We start from the raw sequence: 22,967 nt of genomic DNA, 5'->3' as shown, positions 1-22,967 counted from the left end.
AGTTTGAAGGAAAAACTCCCTTTTACCAGAAAAAAACATCTGGCAAAACCAGTGTAAACAAACAAATACATTTACACAATCCATAAAGAAAGTCTGATTTTAATAGTTCATATTCACTGTTAACTTTTTGAAAATGGAAAAACAATCCTGTAAGCTGGTAAACCTGTTACAAAACATGTTCTGCAAATCAAAATCAAGTACAAACATGAACTCCCTTTTTTTCTTCATGAGCACACAGACACGTGTATTAACAAAAAAGCAAAACAAACCCCCCCCCCCCCCCCCCCCCACAAAAATGCATTCCTATGTCATGTTTACAGAGCACTGGGTTCAGAGTTTTAAGGGAAAAGTGTGTATAAATAAACTAGCAAAGAAACAAAACCAGTTGAAGCTGAAATGGAAGTGAATGAGTTTAGACTTTGATAGAGCCATTTCTACTGTGTACAAAGGTCAAAAACATGTGGTAGATGGAGAGGAGGCAGTGACAGGAAGCAGGTGCCCAGGGTGTGTGTTTACACTTTTTTAAATGTACCAGAAAGGTGAACTCTTTTTTTTTTTTAGGAAAATAAAGAGAGAGGGGAGACCTACAAATTGTAGGAAAAAAGTAAAGGATTCTGTGTGCAGGATATTGTAGGTTTTCCAAGGATTGCCTGATCCTAAATATATGGACATGGTGACTGTGAGAGCTGTCTAAGTGATACCTTCATGCACACAGATTAAAAGCTTTTTATCTGGATCCCATTTGAAAACCCAAAATAAGAAACAGTGAAAATGATAAACAAAAGTGACAGAGATCACTACTGTGTTGAAATACTGAAACAAAAAAAATGAGTGGCAGTAAATTCCAGGTATTTAACGTGTAAAGTGATGTCACAGAAGTCACGTGAGCGACTTTCTTTGCATATAGCTGCTGATAATGGCGCACCTTTATACCCTCGACGAGATAACAGGTCCACAGTGTAAGGAGCCGCGTTGGCATGGTCATATTTCTTCATTGTGCGAGATGAAAGATGAAATATCCAGTTTCAGAAATTTCTGAAGACCACACAGATCCTATAGTTACTGAGGAAAGACTGAACACTTTTAAAACTTTTTACAGAGAAGGTAACTGGCTGCACGGAGGTCGGTACATGATCCAAAAAACTAAAAGAAGAAGAAGAAGAAAAAATAGGATGTGTCTATGCACTAAAATCTGTAGACCAAATCTGTAACTTTTTTTAAACTGTCTGTCATGCCATGCTTTTTTTTGTTGTTTCTACATTTAGATTGAATTGTACTGCAGAAAAATTCATGATCAGCTTAACCCAAAAATGATTCCCACCTCCTGTTCGTCAAATGAATTGTTCTCCATGCACTGAATAAGTAATGCAGGGATGTGAATATACTATTACATCAATGCATTCCACCAATAGATCCTCAAACACCCTGTACTATGACAAGTTTTATGCCTACCTCTAAAAATATGTCTTTTCTTTCCTTCTTTAATATCCTGTCTTCATGCTTTGCCGTTGAATGGTTGCATACATAAATTCTACATTACCTTGAAAACAATAAATTGTAAGACAGAAATAAGAGATGCTATAATATATATTCTTTGTAGCTGGCCTTTATAGCTCACACCACGAGAAATTTGAAGAAATTTAAGTAAACTTAGTGCCTAAACTGTTGCTTTAAAGCAGACATATTATTCTACAAACTATCTATATGTAGACAGGATGGATAATATTAATTAAAGTTAAGTACACGGGCTTTTCCAGATTCTGAATATTCCCAGGAATGCTGGAAATGAATTACTGTTAATCAAAACAAGTCTGTTATTTGAATGAAATTATCTTTTTTGGCGATAAGCGCTTGTACGCCCCTTGTTTACTGCTCTTTATGAGTTTGAAACTTGCTAAACTAACTGTTAATTGCTTTGAGCTCTGCAAGTAAACACTATGATGTTGAGTGATTTGATGACCAAGACCGCCCTCTAGTGGAAATATCTGCGAATTGCAGTGCTGCTGATTTGCGTCGATGCCTAAACATTAGATTTCATTTGTCGGTCGACACAGGACAGAACAAACCCATGCAGCTGGCACATGAAAAATGTGTTCAGATACTAAGATCGTACACTTTTATGTTAATTTATAACTTGTTAGTATAATTAAATGCTCCAAAACTACTGAATATTATTCAGTTAAAAATGATCCAAACCATAAAACAATGCATATTTGTGAAACCTAATATGCTTAAAATAAACAATTTAAACATTTTTATAAAGCTGTGTAGGAGTGAATATGGCATGTGGCTCTTTTGTATTTTTTATGTCGATGAAATGAAAGTTGTTGCTAATACTTAAATATATGCTATGTCATGTTAGGCAAAACGTTACATGATCCACTTTTAGTGGATGCTCATATTTAAATTAAAGTCCTACTAAATAACGCACTGAATGGTCAAAAAGAGGTAAAAAGTCAACACTATTACTGCCGAAACCCGGGATCGAACCAGGGACCTTTAGATCTTCAGTCTAACGCTCTCCCAACTGAGCTATTTCGGCGGTATGTGCTGCAACGTCGTAAATCTATACCAAATGGTTTTTTACCTATGTGACACGTATGAAGTAAATATGTTTGTATGTGAACTTCGTATTCTCTCCCAACAGCTGATAGTTGACGTAAATAGAGCCATAAAGCTATCTAGAGGACTCAGGTAACGGTAGAATTTCCCTTCAAGCCGCTAGACGTCATAGTCCTGAGCCACAGGGAGCCATAAAGCAGTACGAAAATAAAGGTTTTAATAATACCGCCACTGCTATTACAAAGACAGTGAAAAGAACGAAAAACGACGGAAAAGTTTCAGATAATGTTGCATTTCAGCTGTGATCAGTTACAATTGTTCCAACGTTTGGACACAAGATGGCGCCATTGGCGACCATAACATGCTGTTCCCGTTCATTATTATTATTATTATTATTATTATTATTATTATTATTATTATTATTATTATTATTACTGTTGCTGTTGCTGTTGCTGTTGCTGCTATGCTGTCTATGGCTCGTGATAAAAATAGCTGCAAAGTAAAACGGATATCCAGCATCGTAATGAGCTTATTCTGTTCATTTTGTTGGTCAAATCACCATTGACTAGATGCATCATCAATTTGGGACTCTACTTCAATCAGGCCAAATAGATTTTTATTTACCTCAGACTGCTCAGCTGGGATGGGGTGGGATTTATATGAAATGAAGGCAATAAAAATAGTACATATTTACTAGGGAAAAAATAAATATATTTAACAAAATAATTGCAGCATATTTTACGTTTACTAGCATGCTGTATTCCAATGCTCTGACATAGCACTGGATTATTTTTCTGCAATTTGTCCTTCACTGTCTTTTTTCATCTAAAGCCCACATTTCTTCATTCTTAAAGTGCTCCTGATACACATCCTACCAGATATTAATTACATTTACTCTTACACACATTAAAGAAGGCCTTTAGAAAAACTGTGTGAGACTTTGTCATAAAATTGTAGTCTGAAGCAGTATTGTGGGACTCCTCTTGGCCTAAAGTAGAAAACCATAAAGCCTGCTAATCTTATCGTTCTACACTTCTCTTTTTTTCCAACAGGGTTCTGCAGTGATGCAGTGCTGTCCCTTTATTAGTCATACAATATCACAATGCCAGTTTCTCTGCCTCCCGTCCCCTCTCTGTTTTCCCCCTAATCTCCCCTCCATTCTGCCTCTCATTCTCTCTCAATCTCTCTCTCCCATTTTTGTCCCTCTGTCATCCCTCAAGGTGACTTTCCTTCCTTCACAGACACTGCAGCTGTTCCTCGCTTTTGTTCTTGAAGGCCTGAGTGTGGATAAGAGATGAGAGAGATGCAGACCGGCAGAATAAAGAGAAGGAGAGCCAAAGAAGAAAATGGAAGTGCGAAAGAGGAGGGGGACTGATGAGATTATCAAGCAGGATGGAGGAATGTACAGTTTTGACTCACTGCTCAAATCAGTAAGGCAACAAACACAAGTGCATGCGTGACGCGCGCAGACCAATTTGTTCTGGTAAAATTAAAAATTAAGTGTCAACATCAAGCGATTGAGCCGCCTTGACAGATGCTTACCTGAATAACAGGTTTCATCTTCATTATTATTGGATATTAGCACAGTTGTCACATGAGAGTGATGCATAGTGAGGGTTCACTACAGTCAGCACTAAATACTGCAAGTATCTGGGACGGAGTTTCTAAATTTAGGAATCAGAGAAACAGGGAGCGGAAACAGGAGATGTCGAAAGGGAGGAACAGCTGAGGGAAAAGAGACAGATTTGGGTAGTGGGGTCCAGAGAAAAAGGGATGGAGGAATTCCCAAGTTGTCCCGATGAATCCAAACAGTTCTCTGTTAAAACTGCAGATAACTGGGTGCAATTATGATAAAGCCCAATCACATTATTCATGTCTTTCTTTCATTTGTCTTAAAAGCTTTTGCTCATAATTAAAGTGACGCAAATGTCATATTTTATTCTTCTCTTTACAGATCACATCCTTGTCAAATGTTAAACAGTCTTGAGATTTGAGAGACATCACTTGAAGTGAAGACTGTTTGACCTTTCAGTATACTTGTCCGCAATAATTCTGAATGATGATCGAGTCTGTCTGTAGTAAAGGTCTTCTTGGTTGTTCGGTTAGAAATCTGTATCATTTCTATATGATTTGCTCGGCTTTGTGTTCACATTTTCCTCTCCTAGCCAAGTACCTCTAACCAATAGAAAGTTTTCTTATATCAAATATTAGAAACGGACTACTATTTGTATGGTTAGTTTTGCGACAGAATGGCAGTTTGTCCGAGGTGTACCTCGCCTCTCGACCTACGACAGCTGGGATAGGCTCCTTTCCCCCCTACAGCTCTGTTAAGGATAAGCTAAGGAGAATTGATGCATGGATGGATACTACTTGAATGGTGCTTTTCTACCATTTCTGAGCAATCAAAGCGCTTTAGACTACAAGTCACATTGACACAGACATCCCTTAAGTGCTTTCTACCTATCACACTCCCTGTTGATGGATAAAGTAGGGTCATCCCGACTGCACTGACCTTTCAGCTGCTAGACGACCTGCACTACCTGCTGAGCCATAACCACTTTTAAAATAACTCGACGCAGACATGTGGGAAAACAGCTTCTCCCGTGTAACTAAATTGGCTAATAATAACAGTTCAATATTTGAGTGTTGACAAAAACAATCACCTTGGACATGATATGAGTATTGAGTGACACAGATGGACTTTGATCACCTTTTTAATACAGATGCTGTTCTGCTCTATACAATGACACATATTATAAATCTTATACAATACTAATATTTCTCTATACACATGGTCATAAATGTACAGTACAGTGTACACACATACAGTATTAACACAAATTCACTTACATGTATCTTCTCTTTACAGTAACTTTCCAGCTCACCAAGAGTTTATCACAATGGCTGATTTTCTGTCCGGCAGATGATTGTGGCCAAAGTAAAAGATTTTATCATTATTATTATTATTTGGACTAAAACCTAACTCAGACTCTTTATTATTTACATCCCTGAAAAAATGTACATGAATACACAATAATTACTGCCTTCTGTCTGTCTCACAAATAGTGTAAAAGGGGTGAGGATGAAAGAGGAGATAGCCCAAAGCCCTCCGAAGGAGCACTCCAAGTCTTGAGTCCATACAAAGTTAAAAGTTAAACTAACTACTTAGTGGACATAAATCTTTACTTACTGCAACACCCATAATACAACAGTTGATTGAGGGCTGGCTTATTGGTTTTTTTTGTTTGTTTGTTTGTTTCATTTTTTTATTTTTTTTGGTTGTTTTTTTTTTGTCCAACAAGTCTGGGAATTTGACATAAAGCCCTGAGGAGAAAAAGAGACACCAATATTGTGCAACATGTCCAGGACTCAGTCCAGAGGCGGTCTGTCTCTGTGATCATTCAAACCCCTAACCAAAAGCAGTAACTCTGCTAGCCAGAGAAACAAACAGCTAACACAAAGAGGTGTCTCACGTCTGCGGTGATTTCACCATCGTTCTGATCTCTCAAGTTCATCTTGCTTGTTAACCTGCTGTGACTTGAGAGCCTTTTATTATTGAAGTTTTCAGAAAATATTGCCCTTTAATTATCACTTTAAAAGTGAAGTTGATCCTTTTTCAGCAGTATTTTTAGCAGTTTCCTGCCATTTATACATAGTTACATATTCTCTATATCGTTCACTTTTATGTTCAGCTCCCCCCCGTTAATCAGAAGATTTCCTTTTGCCTTTCTGTTAAACATATGTTGAAAGCCAAAAGGTCTTTGTTCACACTCTCTTTGTTCACATCCTATGGGTCATTGCTTTGCTCGTTTATTGCACATAATCAGTGACACACGCACACATTTCTTCATTTACACAACCACGCAGCTTTTGCAAACGCACATGCATACATGCACACTTGCAAACAAACGCTATCATACAAATATTCTCCATAACCGTGGTCATTAAAGTTCATTTTTCCTTAAAAACAAACAAAAAATAAAAACTCATGCCTTTTAGCTTTTGCTTGCACACATTCTTCTAAAACATGGTGTTTATTGAAAATCAGGTCTAAATCAGTTTTTTGTCTTCTTCATTTTTTGCAGTTTCCTGGTTTAGTATGAGCCTGTAAACTTTGAATCTCAATGCTTGCATTTATCTGCCTTTGATTCTCTATATGCAAACAAGTTTACTCGAAGTTGATACATTGTTGTAAACATACAGCAGGACAATCAGCACCATAAGAATACTAATAACTCAATTAAGGCATGAAAAAAATAAAGCAAAGAACGGGAAACAGAGACTTCCATTAATAATTTCGTTTTTGTCACTGAGAATATCTGTGCAGGTAGATATTGATGTGCTTTCACAGATAATGATTAAATATAGATCAATGTGCAATAATTGGATGAGTGTGTGTGTATCTACCTGTGCATATGTACATGCACATGCAAGTTGAAAGTGCACGCAGGAGCAACACTGTACTGTATGTATTCGCGGTTATCTATCCTTTACCCTACATTTGGGGTGGATGTGAGTATTATTAGCAGTCATGGCTATGATGTTGTCATAAAAAGTTTTGACTAGTATTGCCACAGAGACACACTGGCCATCTTGTCAGTCAGAAAGTGGACTAATGACAGCCTTGGTAAGGAGAGCAGACTCTAATAGAGCTCATGTTTCTCCACATCTGTATGTAGCAAGAGGCCAAGAGACTTTCTCCTGACCTTTATATGCTAGCTGGTTGTCAGTTTTCCTCACACCCCATGGATCATTACACTTCATCTATACAATCCATCTCCATTGTCTTGGTAAGATACACATAGTTCTTCAAATTCACACACATATTCATACATCCACACTCTAAAGACCAGCCTCATTCCCTCACTGCCTCTGTGAGGCACCGATCAGTGCCATCACTGCCCTCCACCCGCGATTTGCGATTCTTTCTTTTGCCTCCTCCCTCTACCCAAGAGTTATGAATAACTGTCCCTCCACTAGGAGCTGGGTCCACTTGCAGAAGTGAAACGACCCTTTTCTTAACACGTGTTTTGAGTGCGCGGCGCAGTTTCTGCCTGGTGAAAGCATAGAGCAAAGGATGAAAGATGGTGGTTCCATAAGCCATGGCCAGGAAGCACAGACGGAGCCGCACCAGGCTGTCGCTCGGACCCATACACAGGATTAAAACATTGACTGCAGACAGAGGAGCCCAGCAGCCGAGGAATGTGGATATGATGATTAGGGACATTTTTAGGACGCGACGCTGACGTTCCCGACGGTCCCGGTGCCGCCGCACTGCTCGCCGCAAAGCGATGATGGCAGAAACTGAGGCCTGTACACCCATGGAGGAAGCTGGCAGTGGTGTGTTGGCGTGGGTCTGAGCTGAGGCTGAAGGTGGGGTTGGAGAAACTGGGGTGGCGGGTGTGGTTGCGATGGGGGTGGTCGCTGCAGTGCTGACAGTGGTGACTGTTGCTCCACTGTCAGACATCCCTTGGGGCATGGAGGAGAGTGGCGGGGGTGATGTCGGTGTAGGCGTGGGGGAGGGAATGAGGGAAGGATGACTGAGGTTCTGGTTCTGGTTGGAGGACACTACCTCTGTGGGCAGGCTTAAGTTCTTCTTCCTCTGCCTCCTGCAGCGTATCCTGCAGGTGGAGTCCTTTGCACGGGTACTCCTCATCATGTGAGAGCCGATGCGGATGTTGAGAGCCTGTAGGATCCTGGAGTAAGTGAACAACATAACTGCCACAGCGATAAAGAAGCAGGGCACTTGGAGGAGCAGGTGGTAATACATTGCCAAGCCTGTGTAATACCCCTGCCCTCCAACACAAAGCAATGTCCTGTTCTGCCATACTGGAGGCAGGTGTTGTGAAGGGGATGGAGGTGTAGTTGTGGGTAATAAGGAAGGGAACAGTGAGGAAAAAGTGGTGGTCTGTTCAGTGATGAGCTGAGAGTCATTGTTCTGCCTTTCCAGCTCCTCATGTTCACCATCCTCAGCCCTTGAAGAGAAGAAGTCCCCCTCAAGGAAGGGCAGGAAGAAAACGGCCAGAGACAAGGCCCACACAGTTGCCAAGAGTAGCGCAGCACGTCTGGGGGTCAGCAGACGACTGGCTGGACGCACTGAGATGTCATATCGGTCCAAGCTGATTACTAACACGTTGACTGCCGTAGCCACGCTAGTGAACGTCACACAGGCCTCATGGAAGCAGCAAAGTGTGGCCAGGCTGCTAACTCCATTTTCATTTGCTGGCAGCAGGATCACAGCCACAGTGAGTGGCAGACACAGCACACACACCAGTATGTCGAGCACATGGAGGTTGACTGTGACCAGGTTGCTGACTGAGTCCACCAGGTTGGACTGAGCACAGTACAGCACAAGAACGGTCAGGTTGCTGCTGAAGCCCAACACAAGCTCCAGCATCAGCACAGTGGTCAGAGACACCTGAAAGCCCAGAGGGTAGGGCGTGCTCCAGCCCTCCTCCACGCCCACCTCACTCCCTCCATCCAGCAGGCCTACCCCCTGGCCATCACTGGTCTCCAGGAGGTCACGATAGCCTTCGGTCTCCATTGACGCCGCGGCAGTCCTTTACACATAGCAACAGAGGCCGGCGTACCTGACCATGTTCCCTTCTTCTCTGGCTCAAAGGAGACAGCGATGGAGGAGATGTGGTTGTATCTAAGAAAAATAAAAAGAACAGACATGGAGGAGAAAAGAAAGAGAGACAGAGAGTGATCAAGCAGTTCGGCAGTCAGTTTACTCAAAAATAACGCTGCACAACAAGTACAAGTCAAACTTGTCAAATTTCACAAGCGAGGGGAAGCTACTAGCTGAAGCTACGAGGGAGGTGAAAGTGATCTCGGCAGTCGAGCGGAGTCGTGGGGTGCAGTTCAAGCTGCTGCTGATGACCCATGATGTCTCGCTGGCCTCAACAGTGAAACAACAACATGCTTCATACAGACAGTGGTAACAACTCAGGGAGGATGTGGGGCAGGATGTGTCTCGGGGTGTACGTGAATATACCTATAATCCACATAGTATGCAGAATTAAAAAGAAAAAAAGATTCCCTCATAAACATGAGTGGGCGAATGTTTGATTCATTCTTATGCAACATACATTATGTGGGTCAGAAAGCTGGCTGGATAAAGCATATACAGATAAACAGGAATAAACCAACACACCTGCACCGTCAAGATGTCAGTGACGTACTACGTGTTGTGTCTAACATCTACCTCTACGAGTACCCATTCCTAAGTGATTAACAACCCACCTTGTGAATTTACGACATACCCGTACAAATCCAATAAGTGTCAAGCTTTGTTGTTAAATCATCTTTCTGTTTTTTTGTTTTTTTCACCAGCTATATAAAATCTTCAGCTTCTACTTTCAGGAGCAGAGGTGGCAGGAGCATTGGTAGCAAGGACATTTGCAGTGCATGTCAACATTGCAGGCAGCCAACTGAGGGTGGCAGCAGTTAATAGTTCTCACAGGGAAATGTAACGAAGACGAATAGATCAATGATCCACAGACAGTGGCGCACAAACAATGCTATCAGAGAAAGACCAGCTCCCCTGGCATCCTCTCTCCACACCCCCTCTTTCTCCTTCTCCTTCCTACATCCTCCACATCCCTTTCTACTCTGTTGCCTTTCAGTTTGCTGGCTGACTGCTTTGCATGTACAGCATGTTATTCACGGCTGGTTGAACGCTCTCTTGCATTAGAGGGAATCATACAAAGTGATTAGGTCAAGAGAAGATGCCTTCATGATTTGCTTTAAGGAATTAAAGTATTCCCTCGAGTGTCTGTCTAAAGAGGAGCTACAGATCAGCGGCAGCGCTGACCCAAGCTTTCCTCTGCCACACTTTTTGTTCTCACCCTCTCGTTTGCCCTTTTCTCTTTGTTTTATTTCACAGTTTCCCTCCCATTTGTCATGTGGAAAGCACCTGCAGGCAGAGCAGGACTCAATGCGGAACAGTGGTCTATCTTAATTCGCTAATGGGTTTCATGGGGTTTGCGGTGGTGCTGGAACATTGATTTAAAGCATCATCGATCTGCCAATTTAACAAGCCTGAGGCGAGGGAGCACATAAACACACTTCCTGTCACACCCTCCCAAGTGTACCTGTGGTCTCATTTTGATTTTGAGAGGCCGGATAAAACAGTTATGAGTGACTGTGTTCAATTCCTGTGTTTTAACTACAGTTTAAGATGTTTTCTTTACTTTATCATTATTGCAAGGCAAAGTATCACGCATGGCTCAGGGGACCGAAAGTAAAATGTGGTGTTTCCCACTTTTATTACTGAAGTTTTTATGATTTTTTTTTCAGAATCATAAAAACTGAATCAATTCACAGACCTCATCACAGGAGTGAAACTTTAAAACTAAGTGGGCTTAGATCTTTTAATGTTAGCGATATTGGTTATGTTTGTCTTTGATCAATATGGCGAACAACATGCTGCAACAGAGTGTCATGGAGCTAACACTCGCTTAAACCAATCACAGTGGCAACATTGTCAGCATTGTGCTTTCCAGCACATGTGAGTGTTGTTTAACCGCTGTGGCAAATTAGGGTTGGGAAAGACTTTTAAATCAATAAATGGCTGACAAAAACTGAAAGGTGTAACACAACAGTCACCTGTCACCTAAACTGTATTTTTCACAGACATTGCGACAACAAAACAGAGAATAAAATTATCCACAAGTCAATCTCGTTCAGCAAACACCAGGTCATCATTTTTTACTCTTAACTGTCCTGCCAATAATTACAAGAGGATGACTGTGTAGCGGCCCGGCAAAAAGGCAGACGACATAGCTTTCAACAAGTGCAATTTATCCTTTTCTATGGCTAATGACTCCTGCGACAGAGGATACTTGGGATGAAGCCGTAAGAGTTACAAAGGGACAGAGGCAATAGAGTAGAAAACATCAAAGTTAGCATGTGTTTGCTCCCAGCAAGACAAAATGTCAGAAGGCCTTTATATGAGCAGCTGTGACTTCGACCTGCGGGCACCAAAACTGACAATAACCTAGTTTTTACAGGGACGTGGGGAGAATAAAATTAAAGCAGACAGACGGGTAAACTTTGGGGAGTTTTTATAAAAATCACAGGTGTTTCTGTTCTTTTAGTGAGAACTTAAAACACTAAGGTTCACCTGAGGTTGCTCGTGCAAGTCGTTATCACAGTAACTGAAGAAAGTTGCAAGAATCATCATCATCAATCAATTTATTTCTTTAGTTCTAACAAGTGTTTTGTGTTATTGTGGCATCCTTTTTGCAATCAGTCACAGGGTGTGGGTGTTGTGAGAAAGTGGGTTGTTGGGTTGAGCGAGTTGTGGCAACAGAAGATGGCTGTAAACAAGGGGAAACTTTGCCAGCTGAAATTACATCAACAGTGTGATTGCCAATTTAGACAGGCGGGGGAACGACAGGAAAAACAAACTTAGAGGTACAAATTGTACGATTGCTTGAAAGTTTGAAAAAAGAGGTGAAAGTTAAAGAAAGGAACAGATTTTTGGATTGATTGTAAACCCAACATTAACTGCTAGGATGTCTGTGTATTGTGTTGCATAGATGTCCACTGAAGTTAACCAGCTAGTGCCAGAACCATAAACATAGCCAGCATGACATTACTCGAGCACACACGTAACTGTTAACAACAAGAAAAAAAATGACATAAAATATTAAGAAGATGATAAATAAAATACAGATGTCTGATCACAAAACAATAGGTGAATGTTTTTTGCAATGTCCAAGGCTTGTTTACTTTTTATGTTTCATGTCTTCTTAAAAATCAATCATGTTATTCCTGAAAATTATGCCCATTATTTAAGAAACACCATCTGTGGATAAATTGTTTGGCCATAATAACAAAGATGTGGTACAGTAATTCCCTTTTCCTGTCCATCATTTTAAGACCAAGTTTAATATCGTTAAATTCTAATATGGGTGCTTGATAGTATTTTTCAGAAAACCAATTTTGAAGTGTTATCCAAAAGGTTTGAGTGTAATTACAATCAAAAAACAGATCCTTTGAAGTTTCAATCTCTAAATCCCAAAAAGTACAGGTATTTCTGTTAATGTTGAATCTCTGTCTCAAAGATTAATGTCATTAATGATTTTAAAGTAAGTGGTAGACAGTTATACCAGATACCCTTTCTGGTTTTCAGCTGGGCTTGAACCAGCATCATTTTGATTAACAAAGCAAATACGTAAGCCACTACTGAGCACAACAAAGTGGGCTCAGGCGACGTGGCCCGAGCCCATGGACTCAGAAGGACAGTGCTTACAGAGGAAGACAGAAAGCCATTTCCCTGTATAGAGCTAGCAGTCTTCCTGAAACCACAGCTATCGTCTTCTGGTGGTCTTCAGATCGAATGCAGGGTTAATGCACTTCTGCACTGGCTTAATGTTTGTGCTCCAGAAGCTACGTCAATGTTTTATAGAGTCCATGGCCTGAACATACCCTTGTAGAACACCACTTTGTACTTAAATATGGGACAGTAAGTCAAGTGTCCACTCTGCCCACAATCGAGGGAGGACAAGCGGTTCTGCCTAGAGATAAATTCTTTCCATTGTCTCTGATTTCAACCTTTTGGGCCATCGTTGTGGAGAGCAGGCAGTTGATAAATTAAACAGTAAATACAACAATGTTTGAGAACAGGGTTAAAGAGACAGGGCTGTCTGTCTCTGGTCTGTTTTTCCCTGCGCAACTCTCGTCGCACTTATGCCTCCTTGCACACCACTTACCACATCCTCTCCTCCCAGCCATCATAGTCAAGCCATCAGATCATGCTGTAGCACTGTCTGGCAACACAAACACCAGCTACCCCTACATTAATGCCTTAGAATTAAAGTTTGGCTAAGAAACTTTTTTTTAAGTATTTCTTCAGCCCTGAAACAAAGTATCCCACTTATTACATTTTTAAGGCATGTACAAAATTTTACATTGCAAAACGACTTTGCCTTTAGTGCTAAACCAGGCAAATAAATCTGAGAAGCAATTTTAAAGTTTAATGTAGCAGCACTGTTCAATTCTGCTAAATTGGTTTGGGTAGCCCCATGGGTCTTCTCTTATCAATCACCAGCAGAATTTACAATCATGTACTGAAAGCGAAATACAATGACTGCTTGGTTCGGTGCGGAACTGAATGAGTAGCTGTCATCGGGAGATTTTACTCAGGCTTTACAGATGTTTTCATCACATCTGGTCTCTCATTTACTGTAGCTTGTATGACTCTCTCCAAAACAACAAACTGTGTCCTAGATTTCACAGCTTCCTGGGCCCTGCTGTCGGGGTCGTTATAGGTGTTGGGCAGGAGATGACAAGCTGTCAAGCCTGTTCTCACATTATCAGAGGGTGAATAGTAAAGCAGATCCCGTTAGTGCCAAAAACTTCACTTTCCTCCTTTCTTTTCGAACTTTCCTCCTGCTTTGTGATCTTGCATTCACTCTGCACACAGGTACAAACAAGCTCTCCATGTATTTAATTTGTACTCCTGACAACAAGTTTGCTGCCAGAGGCTTAATTACTTCTTCCCAGCACAAGACAAACAGTCGGCATGCTTGCGTCCCAGGCATCATCTAAAACAACATGGCGTGAGGTGTTTCTTGCCATATTTCTTACTGTGAGAGAGCGAGGAGAAGGAGAAAAATAGATGAAGAAAAGGTTGTATATAAATAATTATAGCAAGAGTACAATACATTGTTCCAATCGCAGCCACCAGGGAGCTGACAAAATCCACTTTGCACAAGTTCAGAGTGAAGCAGTAGCTCAGTAGAAGTCAAGATAAAATTCAGGTTCCAAGTTAATGGCACAGCTCTTTGCCACCTGTGTTTACTCAACCGCTGTTTTTATATTTTTTACTGCTTTCCTTTCATTGAACTTGGCTTCGAGACCCAACTTTGTAAAAACACTATAAAGTCATTTCCATTATGCTACCTCAATTGGTAAAGTCACTTGACATTCACTTCAAAACTAGTAGAACTCCCTGGACATGAACCACACACACATTTTCCTTGCAAGTCTGCAGTGAAGCACAAAGAGTTTATTGAATCTGGTCCTGCGTGTCGTGACCTCAGTCCATCGTGCTGCTGCGTGGCAGGGTATCTGCAGTACCTGCTGCTGCTGAAAGTGCTGATCTGTGCCTAGGATCATGTTCCAATTTTCACCTCAGTCCTAGGCAATATAGAAGTGACAGTGGTTGGTATGTATGAGACTTGGGATGATGGGCCAATTATGTAAAAAAAAACAGAAAGCTTTTAGTGCTCAAACTGCATCTATCTGAGGAAGAAACTAATTTTTACAGAAGACAATATCCACAGAATCTCTGCAGAGAGTTTGTTGTCTTTGGATGATTCATGAATCTGAGTGTTGCTGTAAGTTGGAAAAATAAGACAAAGGTGTCAAAGGCTGAATATGAAGTGGAGGCACTTCAGGATGACAGATATACAGCTCTTTTTTTCCCATGCAGTAAGCAGTACTTTTACTGGCACTGTGGATTGATTTAAGTTAGTCAACTTGGTGTCTCTTACTGCAAGAAGTTCTTAAGTTCTCCTGATGGACTTAAATATCTCTTTTAATCTGTTTAAAACTATTTAACTGTGCTGCGTCACATTGGCGACCTGTCCAGGGTGTACTCCACCACTTGCCTTATGGTAGCGAGGATAGACTCCAGCCCTTCCACAGCCCTGATAAGAATAAGTGGATGAGAATGGATGGATGGATATTTAACTGTGACTCTCTCCTCAAGGATGGAGATCGTCAGATTGTCAGTGTTCTTATGTAAATGTCGAGGCTCTTACCAAAAGCGATGAGAGAAGGAAAATGTTATAATATTAACCTGTACCAAGAGAGCACTGCCTCTGAGTACAAAGATGGAAGCTTCATTGTACTATGGCTTATTTAGATTCCTATCTACAATATGGAAAAACTGTTATCTCCTTTTCTGATGGATTTTTCCTTGTAAAATGTCAGTACAAAATGGTAAAATGTGAACAAAGGCTTTGTTCTTTGATTTGACAAGACTATCACCAAAAGTTGACATTTAGGGAAGAAAGTAAATCAGTAGGGAGAGTGATAGGACAGGGGAGGAGATAAGGAGGGGGGAAAGTGAATGCAAACAGGATGATGGCGGATGCGGCACGCTGACTCATGGTTTTCTTAGGTATTCCTGATGTCCGCAACAAGACAATCGATCAAAGGCTTAACTTTCCCATGTAATTCATCTCGCAGCACTAAGGGCAAGCAGCCACCAGCTGGGCAGCAGCATCCCTGGCAGGCTCCCAGTAAAGCAGCCTGGACAGGCCAGCAATAGATCCAGTTCAGTGAGAGCACCAACCTACCTAATGTGCTCCTCATCAGGACAGCTTTCGGAACTTCGGGAGAAAGGCACACAACAAGATCATTACTGTGTGCTTGTTACAGGTGGAAATATCCACCTGTAACTCAACAACACTTCTCTTAAGTGAGGCCAAACAATCACAAACCCATAAAAATTTCAAAATGGGTTATCATAAATCCTGCCAAGCTTACCAAAGACATACAAGCACACGATGTAGTCCACAATGTATTACTAACTGCCACCCACTGCCAGCCCACGTCTCTGCTTGCTCTCCCTGCCCGTCTGCACTCCACAGATACAGTGAAAGATGGATTGCTATCTGAGGTGAATGACATGTTGTGTGCTTAAGAAACTGCTGAATCCCAGCCACACAAGTGGAGGAGAAAGGTATGGGGGTAGCAGGAGGTAAGATAAAAGCAGGAGGTAGGTGCAGTGAGGGACTGATGGATAGGAGGGAGGCTTAGGGGTGTGCAGATGGATGCTGAGTTGTGTGCTTGCTCGAGGGGAAAGTCTGCTCCCCGCTCACTACCACAATCCATTTCTCCTTTGAATAGTTACACCATCAGCCCCCTACACCATCTATCTTACAACCAGCACATGGCTCTTTGCTTTTATACTCTACAATATCTTTGTGTAATCCCCCAAGACTTTCAGGACAGACTGTGATTTTTAATATTAAACTAGCTTTATAATGCAACTGTGCAAGGAGCCTCCCATGGATTACACAAATTACATCAGAGACGCATAAAATAACACAACACTAGAATATCCAGACATCTTCTATATGATACATTATTTCTGACAGGGTGCTACCTATAAAGATGCCATGCTAGGCAGGTATGTAATCTATTAGTTCAGCTCTGTATAGAAATAAGACTCTGGTCCCTAAACAGCTCTGGTCCACAGGGTGTGAGACATCATTACCACCTGACAGAACGTTCAATGGATTTCATTTGGCCCCCCCCTTTTGTTAAAGATACTCCTCTATATCATCTATCCAGCTCTAAACTGTCAAGCCCATAATTTTGTTATTGCACACACCACCCATCAATAAGCACTAATCAAGGCTGCTGTGCAATCACAGCTTTCTAAAAGAAGCAGCGATTAAAATCAAGTGTGAGAGCTGGTCAAAGCATAAATAAAACACAATAATAACAATAACAATAATAATGATGATGATGACGATGATGAGGTGGAGGAGGAGGCTGTCCACTGCCACATAATGACAGAATGGAAAGGATTAGCAATTATATAAGACAACAAAACAGGATAGATAAATGCCCCTTCATTTCTTATGTGCTCTAAAGTGATTGTGATTAGCAATGTGTCCCTCCACTTTTCCATTTCAGCAGCATTTTCCACCAGGAATAATGGCCAGTCTGAATGGAGTCATCACGCTCAAGTGCTGTGCCCACCTCTCATGATTTATATTGTACTGGAGTGTTGTGAATAAATAGTCAAGTCACAGTGTGAGCTCTGCAGCCACTTTAATGACACTCTGGTAATGCCAAACCAGCAGCTGTGTGATAACAGGCTTAGCGCCACTTATTTAGCACAGAGTAGCTTGAATCCATGTTATTTTACACATATCTACATTGCCACACTAAATGTATCAATTCATAAATGCTCCAAGTCTCAGACAAGCATGAGCTTTTATCCCAGGATGGTGGGATTGGTCTTTCTTCATCCTTTAATAAAAGGGTGACTCTTATTTTATTTATTGCTGAAAACTTGTATCAGATTTACTTACCAAATTATCTAGTACATAACCTGGGGAAACAGTTAGATTATGTCTGCAAACTCAGAAAGAAACATCATCATTTATATCTTAAAGATGACAGGGCTTCGGGCATACATAGCAAAAATTTTGCATTCAAAGTTTTATATCAGGGGTTCATAAATAGTGGACAGTTAAAGATGCTGTTTAGCTGCCTTGGGGGAATCTGGAGTTCCCTAATATTTGGATATTCAGTACGAAATTTCTGTTTTTCTCTGGGAAGGCATCCAACATTGTTTCAACAGAGTAAATCTTGACAAGTGCATTAATTGGGTTTGCACACTTAAGTTTTTCCTCCATCTGGAAAGATTGCTTAACACAGCAGAATAAACAATAGTGTACATGTAAAGAAAAGTATCCCCACACACATGAAGGCTAATTGTGCAAGATTTGAATCAATGATGCAGTGATTGTATTTTTGTTTGTTAACACAAAACAGCAAGTTGGATTGTGGCTCCTTTATTTTCTTTGCATTTGCAAAGAGAGAGAGATAAGATCTTTTTCACTGTGTTCTGTGGAGTCGTATGCTAAACAAGCATATTTTAATGTTATCAATCCTGGCTAGGCTCAGTTTACTGCACAATAACATCGAATTTGATTAATTCTTTTAGGCTTATCGAAATGTTTTGCATGTTTCCCTGCAATCGTTGGCTCATTAAGGTTGTATCAGTGGAAAAGTATAAAAGCATGAGACCATTGTCGCTCTCTGATTTGTGCATGAGCAGCTTTGTACAAGCAAAAACAGCAACTCAAGCATAACAACACTGCTCCACTGCACTACTAATGGTCAAAATCTCAAAAAAGGGTGTAAAAGAAAGTGACCCACTGAAACTGTGTGTCAGCAACAGAGCAGCTTTTTTTTTTAAATTTATTTATCATTCAAAGCTAATGGGACAATTTTGCACTAATGTAGTGCTCCCAGTCAGATTAAACTAAACCTGGCCTTGCTTTCAATCAGTGGCTCTCTCTGTATACAGAGAGCGAAATCTCTCTATGCACTCTCTCTCTCTCTCTCTCTGCTCTTTGAAGCAGATTCACACTCAATGTCCACTCAGTGCCTGAGCTTAGGAGAACTGGGGAGCAGCTCAAGAGGTCCAAAAGCTGAAAATGAAAGAAAAAAAAAGATTTGAAAGCATTTCAGTGCAGTGGAGTAAATCTAAGTGATGATGAAGTTGTCTGCACCAGGTTAAAATGATTGAGCTATCTCACTCTAGAAGGCAATTAAATCTCAATTAATTTCATTCATCTCCTGCAGACAGGACATGATTGGCCAAGAGGGGAAGGATTCACTGTAAGCATCTATATTGATGACATTTAGAAGTTTAATCTGAGAAAGGGAACACAAACACATGCTCAAACATGGTGTACATAACACCATAACTTCTATACACACCTTCAGCCAATGTAGCAGAGGTATATGTACATGTAATTATATTACATCATAAGCAAATATGTTATGTAAGCAAAGCAAAAACAAAAACCTGCAGTGTTAGTATACAGACGGGTGGAATAATGGAGTTCTCTTCCTTGTTGCCTCTGCCTCTCTTTACTTGATAGTCTATTTACACATGCTCACTACATTCTGCTTTTCTAATGATGTATTGTTCCATCCTCACTCTATATTTGCTCTTCGTGTGCTGTGCTTCTACTATCATCACCCTCATCTGCTTCACCTATCTGTTTTTCTGCACTCGCACACATCAAGGAACAGTGTTATTTGGAAATTAGGTTTAGTGTGGATTTTAATTTCACACAGTGACCGGTGGTGCACTGAAAAGAAGGAAGAGCAATCTCAGCCATCATTTATCGCTCTGTGGACAAGGAAGTTAATGGCATTTATTAAGTCTTGAGTTTTCTTTGTTGTGCTATTCCCAAGGCTGCTTTTCTTTAAAAAATATTTTTAATTTCTGACAATTTTATGCACGAATGTGGGCGCATTTATACCTCATGTTCAAAAATAGCACAGAGGTCTGACAGCTTTTATCAATGATTCAGGTTAACCGAAAAAAGGATGTGACCAGTGCAGTGGAAATATTGTTCTAATTATGAACATACAAATATAGACACTGTTTGATTAATTTAACTACAGATGTCCTTAATTACAGCTGCTTTTAAACCTTGCTGGAGGCTTGGACAGCAGTAAATTAGATTTTCAGTGACTGCAAAGTGATTTTGCACACATCCATCAAAACGTATTCACGACAAACAAGCAAACAAAAATTGAATGTGACACTTAAGTCGTTGAAAGTTTCATTGACAATTAAACACAAATTTGACACATTCCTTACATATAAAAAAGTAAAGGGATATAATAAAACAATCAGTTGTGTTAAAACAAGATTCTGCCAACAGAGAAAATGGGAACTTACTATAGCAAAGGAACAGCTCTCCCATAAATCTTGTGTACTTTTCCCCACACTGATGTTGTCCTGCAGTACCCTTTAATCATCTCCACTTCAGTGTTGATATATAAATCAGCATGTCAGATTATAAGTACTCCATTGGTTATTGCGCTGAAACAAATTATTGCTGCTTTTGACTGTGCTGCGACATCTAGAGTGACATGCGTGATGCGTCCCCACCAGCAGCATCAAAGCTCCTCTATAAATACACGCATAATCGCAAACACATAATGACCCATATGCAAAGCAAACATACAAGCTGCTACTATATAAGAGTGAATGGAAATGGAAAAACAATTAGCCCTTTTGAGACTCACAGCGGGGAATGCAAAAGAAACAGAGCTCTTAAATGAGCACACATGTACAAAAACAAGGTTTTCACTCGTAGTTTTTTGCATGCTTGTACTCCTGATACATGACACTCAACATGAAGCTACATGTGAAATACATTTATCTGTCTTGTGTAACATACAATTTAACAACAGAGAGAGTTCATCTTTTTTGTTATTACAAGACTTTTTAAAAACAGGTTTTATTGTTATGTTCCAAATCAAGTTACTATATATGCATCTTTGTCCAAAAAAGGGTTAAAAGTTACCAAAACTGATATGGTTGTGTTCCTGAAGAGTACTCTTCAAGCCCCTTTTTTAGCTGGATTTTGAATGCGTTTTGTTTATCTTTGTAAAAAAATAAACAGTGACCCCCCTTTTATATGTATTTTTTTCTAGTTAGATTCACTGAGGTAAAAACAATGCCCCAGTATTTTAGGCTGAGCTCAGCAGAAATTGTAATTAGCTGACACATTATTGCAGTATATATAGCGCTAGGTGTTACAAGTGATTACGACATGTCAGAGGGTGTTTGAAAGAGGAATTCAGTGCAATAATGCAGGAGAATGTGAAAAATGAGTGAACAAAAAAGTTCATAAAAATTCTTAATTCATATTAATGAATTAATTAATGCAATAATAAAAAGCTTCCTGCTATGCACAAATATGATGCTATGTAGCAAAATATTTTCCTTCATTTTTATCATGCAGATGACTTCTTGCAAACGGGCAGCACCACTGTAACTACTGGAAAATGTGTTGCTTTGCAGGTGCAAAGTTGTTTGGCAGACAGAAACCTATCTCACAAGACCAGCGTACCAGTGCTCTCCTATTTTATATCTAATGAAGAAGAGAGGAGTGTTTAAAACCGTCCTGCTCCTCACTCAAAGAGACAGTCTGCGGGAAACTATCAACATAATAATGTAGACTTTAAAAAAACATTGCTATTTCCTCCAGGAAATTTAAGGAAGACCAGGGAGCTTAACAGTGAGACATCATCACATTTTTTTTTCTTTTTAAATAAAATCAAAACTCTACAGCACAAACCATCCAGTCATTAATATTGATATTTTTCGCAGGCTTTGATGAAGGGCAGCAGCTCGGCCAAAAATATTATGCTATTAAGCATATATGCATAAATGTAAGATATGTAAATAAATGCAGGAGAGCCTTGATAAACTATCTTTTGAAATCATGATATCAGTGGGTTATAACAGTTGGAGACCAACAAAGCATGTTTAATGTGGAATAATTTTATCTGACTAAAACATTAAACGTCAAAACGTTAGTTTATGCACCGAGTACTCGCTCTTAAAACGATCAAACGGTGCACCTTCACCAAGCGTGGCGCATGCATGTGGCTGAAGCATAACAATCACTGTGGGTCTCTGAAAAATGGGGGACTTGGAGGATGAAAATCATCATCTGATCATATTCAAAAAGAATCAGAGAAAAAGAGCAAAAAACAGCACAGTGACCCCCCCCCCCCCCCCCCCCCAAAAAAAAGGAAGAAGAAAAAAAGGTTTGATTTAGATATATTTTTTACTGCAATACAAGAAACTTATTGTCTGCTGTTACTGAACAGAACGATGAAGCCTATCTACACCGTCACAAACTGAATGATTGCTGTCCTGCTGATCACTTTATATTTGAGAGCGAAAAAAAGCGATTAAAAAGATCCCCCTAATGTGCTGTTCTGACACCAGGGTGATTTGTTATTGTTGCCTGTAAGATGCAATAAAACTGTCTTATCCCGCCATAAGAGACCCAGCATTTGTTTTATTTTGCAGTATCCATTTGACAGCCAAAAACCTTTCTAGTCAAATGAGACTAGTATCTTATCCCTAAGATACTAGGAATTAATAAAAGCAAGTCTAATGAGAAAAAGTGCCTTAGACAGATGTTAAACTTACCAGCTTGGTTAATGGGAATTCCCTTTACATCCTACTGCAGGTGTCGGTGCGCTGCGCTTTCTCGAGCACTGGACCCCCGATTCACTCCAGCGCTCTCCAGGACAGCCGGCTGTCAGCCAAAAACGTGACCGGAATAATTTGCCTCCGTTTTGTCATAAATATTACAACGGGAGGGGGGGGAAACCCTTCACGGCTGCAGATACGGGGCGCAGCCAGTGGCTGCTGTGCGCTCACGAATAAGGTAAGATGAGAGTGTGTCTTGGCGTTTTTCTTAGCCTCCCCCATTCAACAAGGCGCGTTACACCTGTCCACTTTTATTCCGCGGACTTGTACAGCATCCCACGCAAGGACCGGCCAAACGCATGATCATGCGCTAACCGCTCGCTGGAGCGCAGTCGCCGCTCCATCCCAGCGACCAATACGGTGATCTGCAAGCGGAGGGTGGAGGGAGGATGGAAAGGGGGGTTTTCGTTGGAAGGGGTGGAGACAGGGATGCAGGGGGAGCGGTGTGTGTGTGTGTGTGTGTGTGTGTGTGTGTGTGTGTGTGTGTAAGATGGTAGCCTTTCACAAGGACGACCTGAAATTCCTCAAGGATGAGCGCTCTCCTGTAGTAATTCAGTGAGATTTCCCATTCTCCTACCCTCCCTCTCGCAAAACATTAGGCACACTT

At 40.7% G+C, this 22,967-nt stretch overlaps 1 protein-coding gene and 1 non-coding gene across 2 annotated transcripts; both read right to left on the bottom strand.

Annotated features, from left to right (window-relative positions):
- Positions 1 to 2,469: 2,469 nt before the first annotated feature.
- trnaf-gaa (transfer RNA phenylalanine (anticodon GAA)) lies at positions 2,470 to 2,542 on the bottom strand. The gene has a single exon. It is a non-coding gene; the product is annotated as a tRNA-Phe (tRNA).
- Positions 2,543 to 5,260: 2,718 nt separating this feature from the next.
- On the bottom strand, positions 5,261 to 22,717 carry LOC113022519 (probable G-protein coupled receptor 22). Its single transcript, XM_026167996.1, has 2 exons — positions 22,298 to 22,717; positions 5,261 to 9,214 (listed from the first exon to the last, which is right to left on the bottom strand). The coding sequence occupies exon 2, from the start codon at positions 9,104 to 9,106 to the stop codon at positions 7,418 to 7,420; it is 1,689 nt and encodes a 562-aa protein (XP_026023781.1). The 5' UTR covers positions 9,107 to 9,214; positions 22,298 to 22,717; the 3' UTR covers positions 5,261 to 7,417.
- Between the last annotated feature and the right edge of the window lie 250 nt (positions 22,718 to 22,967).

Source organism: Astatotilapia calliptera, chromosome 5 (genome assembly GCF_900246225.1).
Source record: "Astatotilapia calliptera chromosome 5, fAstCal1.2, whole genome shotgun sequence".
NCBI classification, from domain to species: Eukaryota; Metazoa; Chordata; class Actinopteri; order Cichliformes; family Cichlidae; genus Astatotilapia; species Astatotilapia calliptera.
The sequence above is the reverse complement of the archived record's forward strand: the minus strand, read 5'-3'. Positions and strand labels throughout refer to the sequence as shown.

Coding starts and splice junctions, on each gene's coding strand:
- LOC113022519 (XM_026167996.1), bottom strand. CDS start 9,106: ATGGAGACCGAAGGCTATCGTGACCTCCTGGAGACCAGTGATGGCCAG.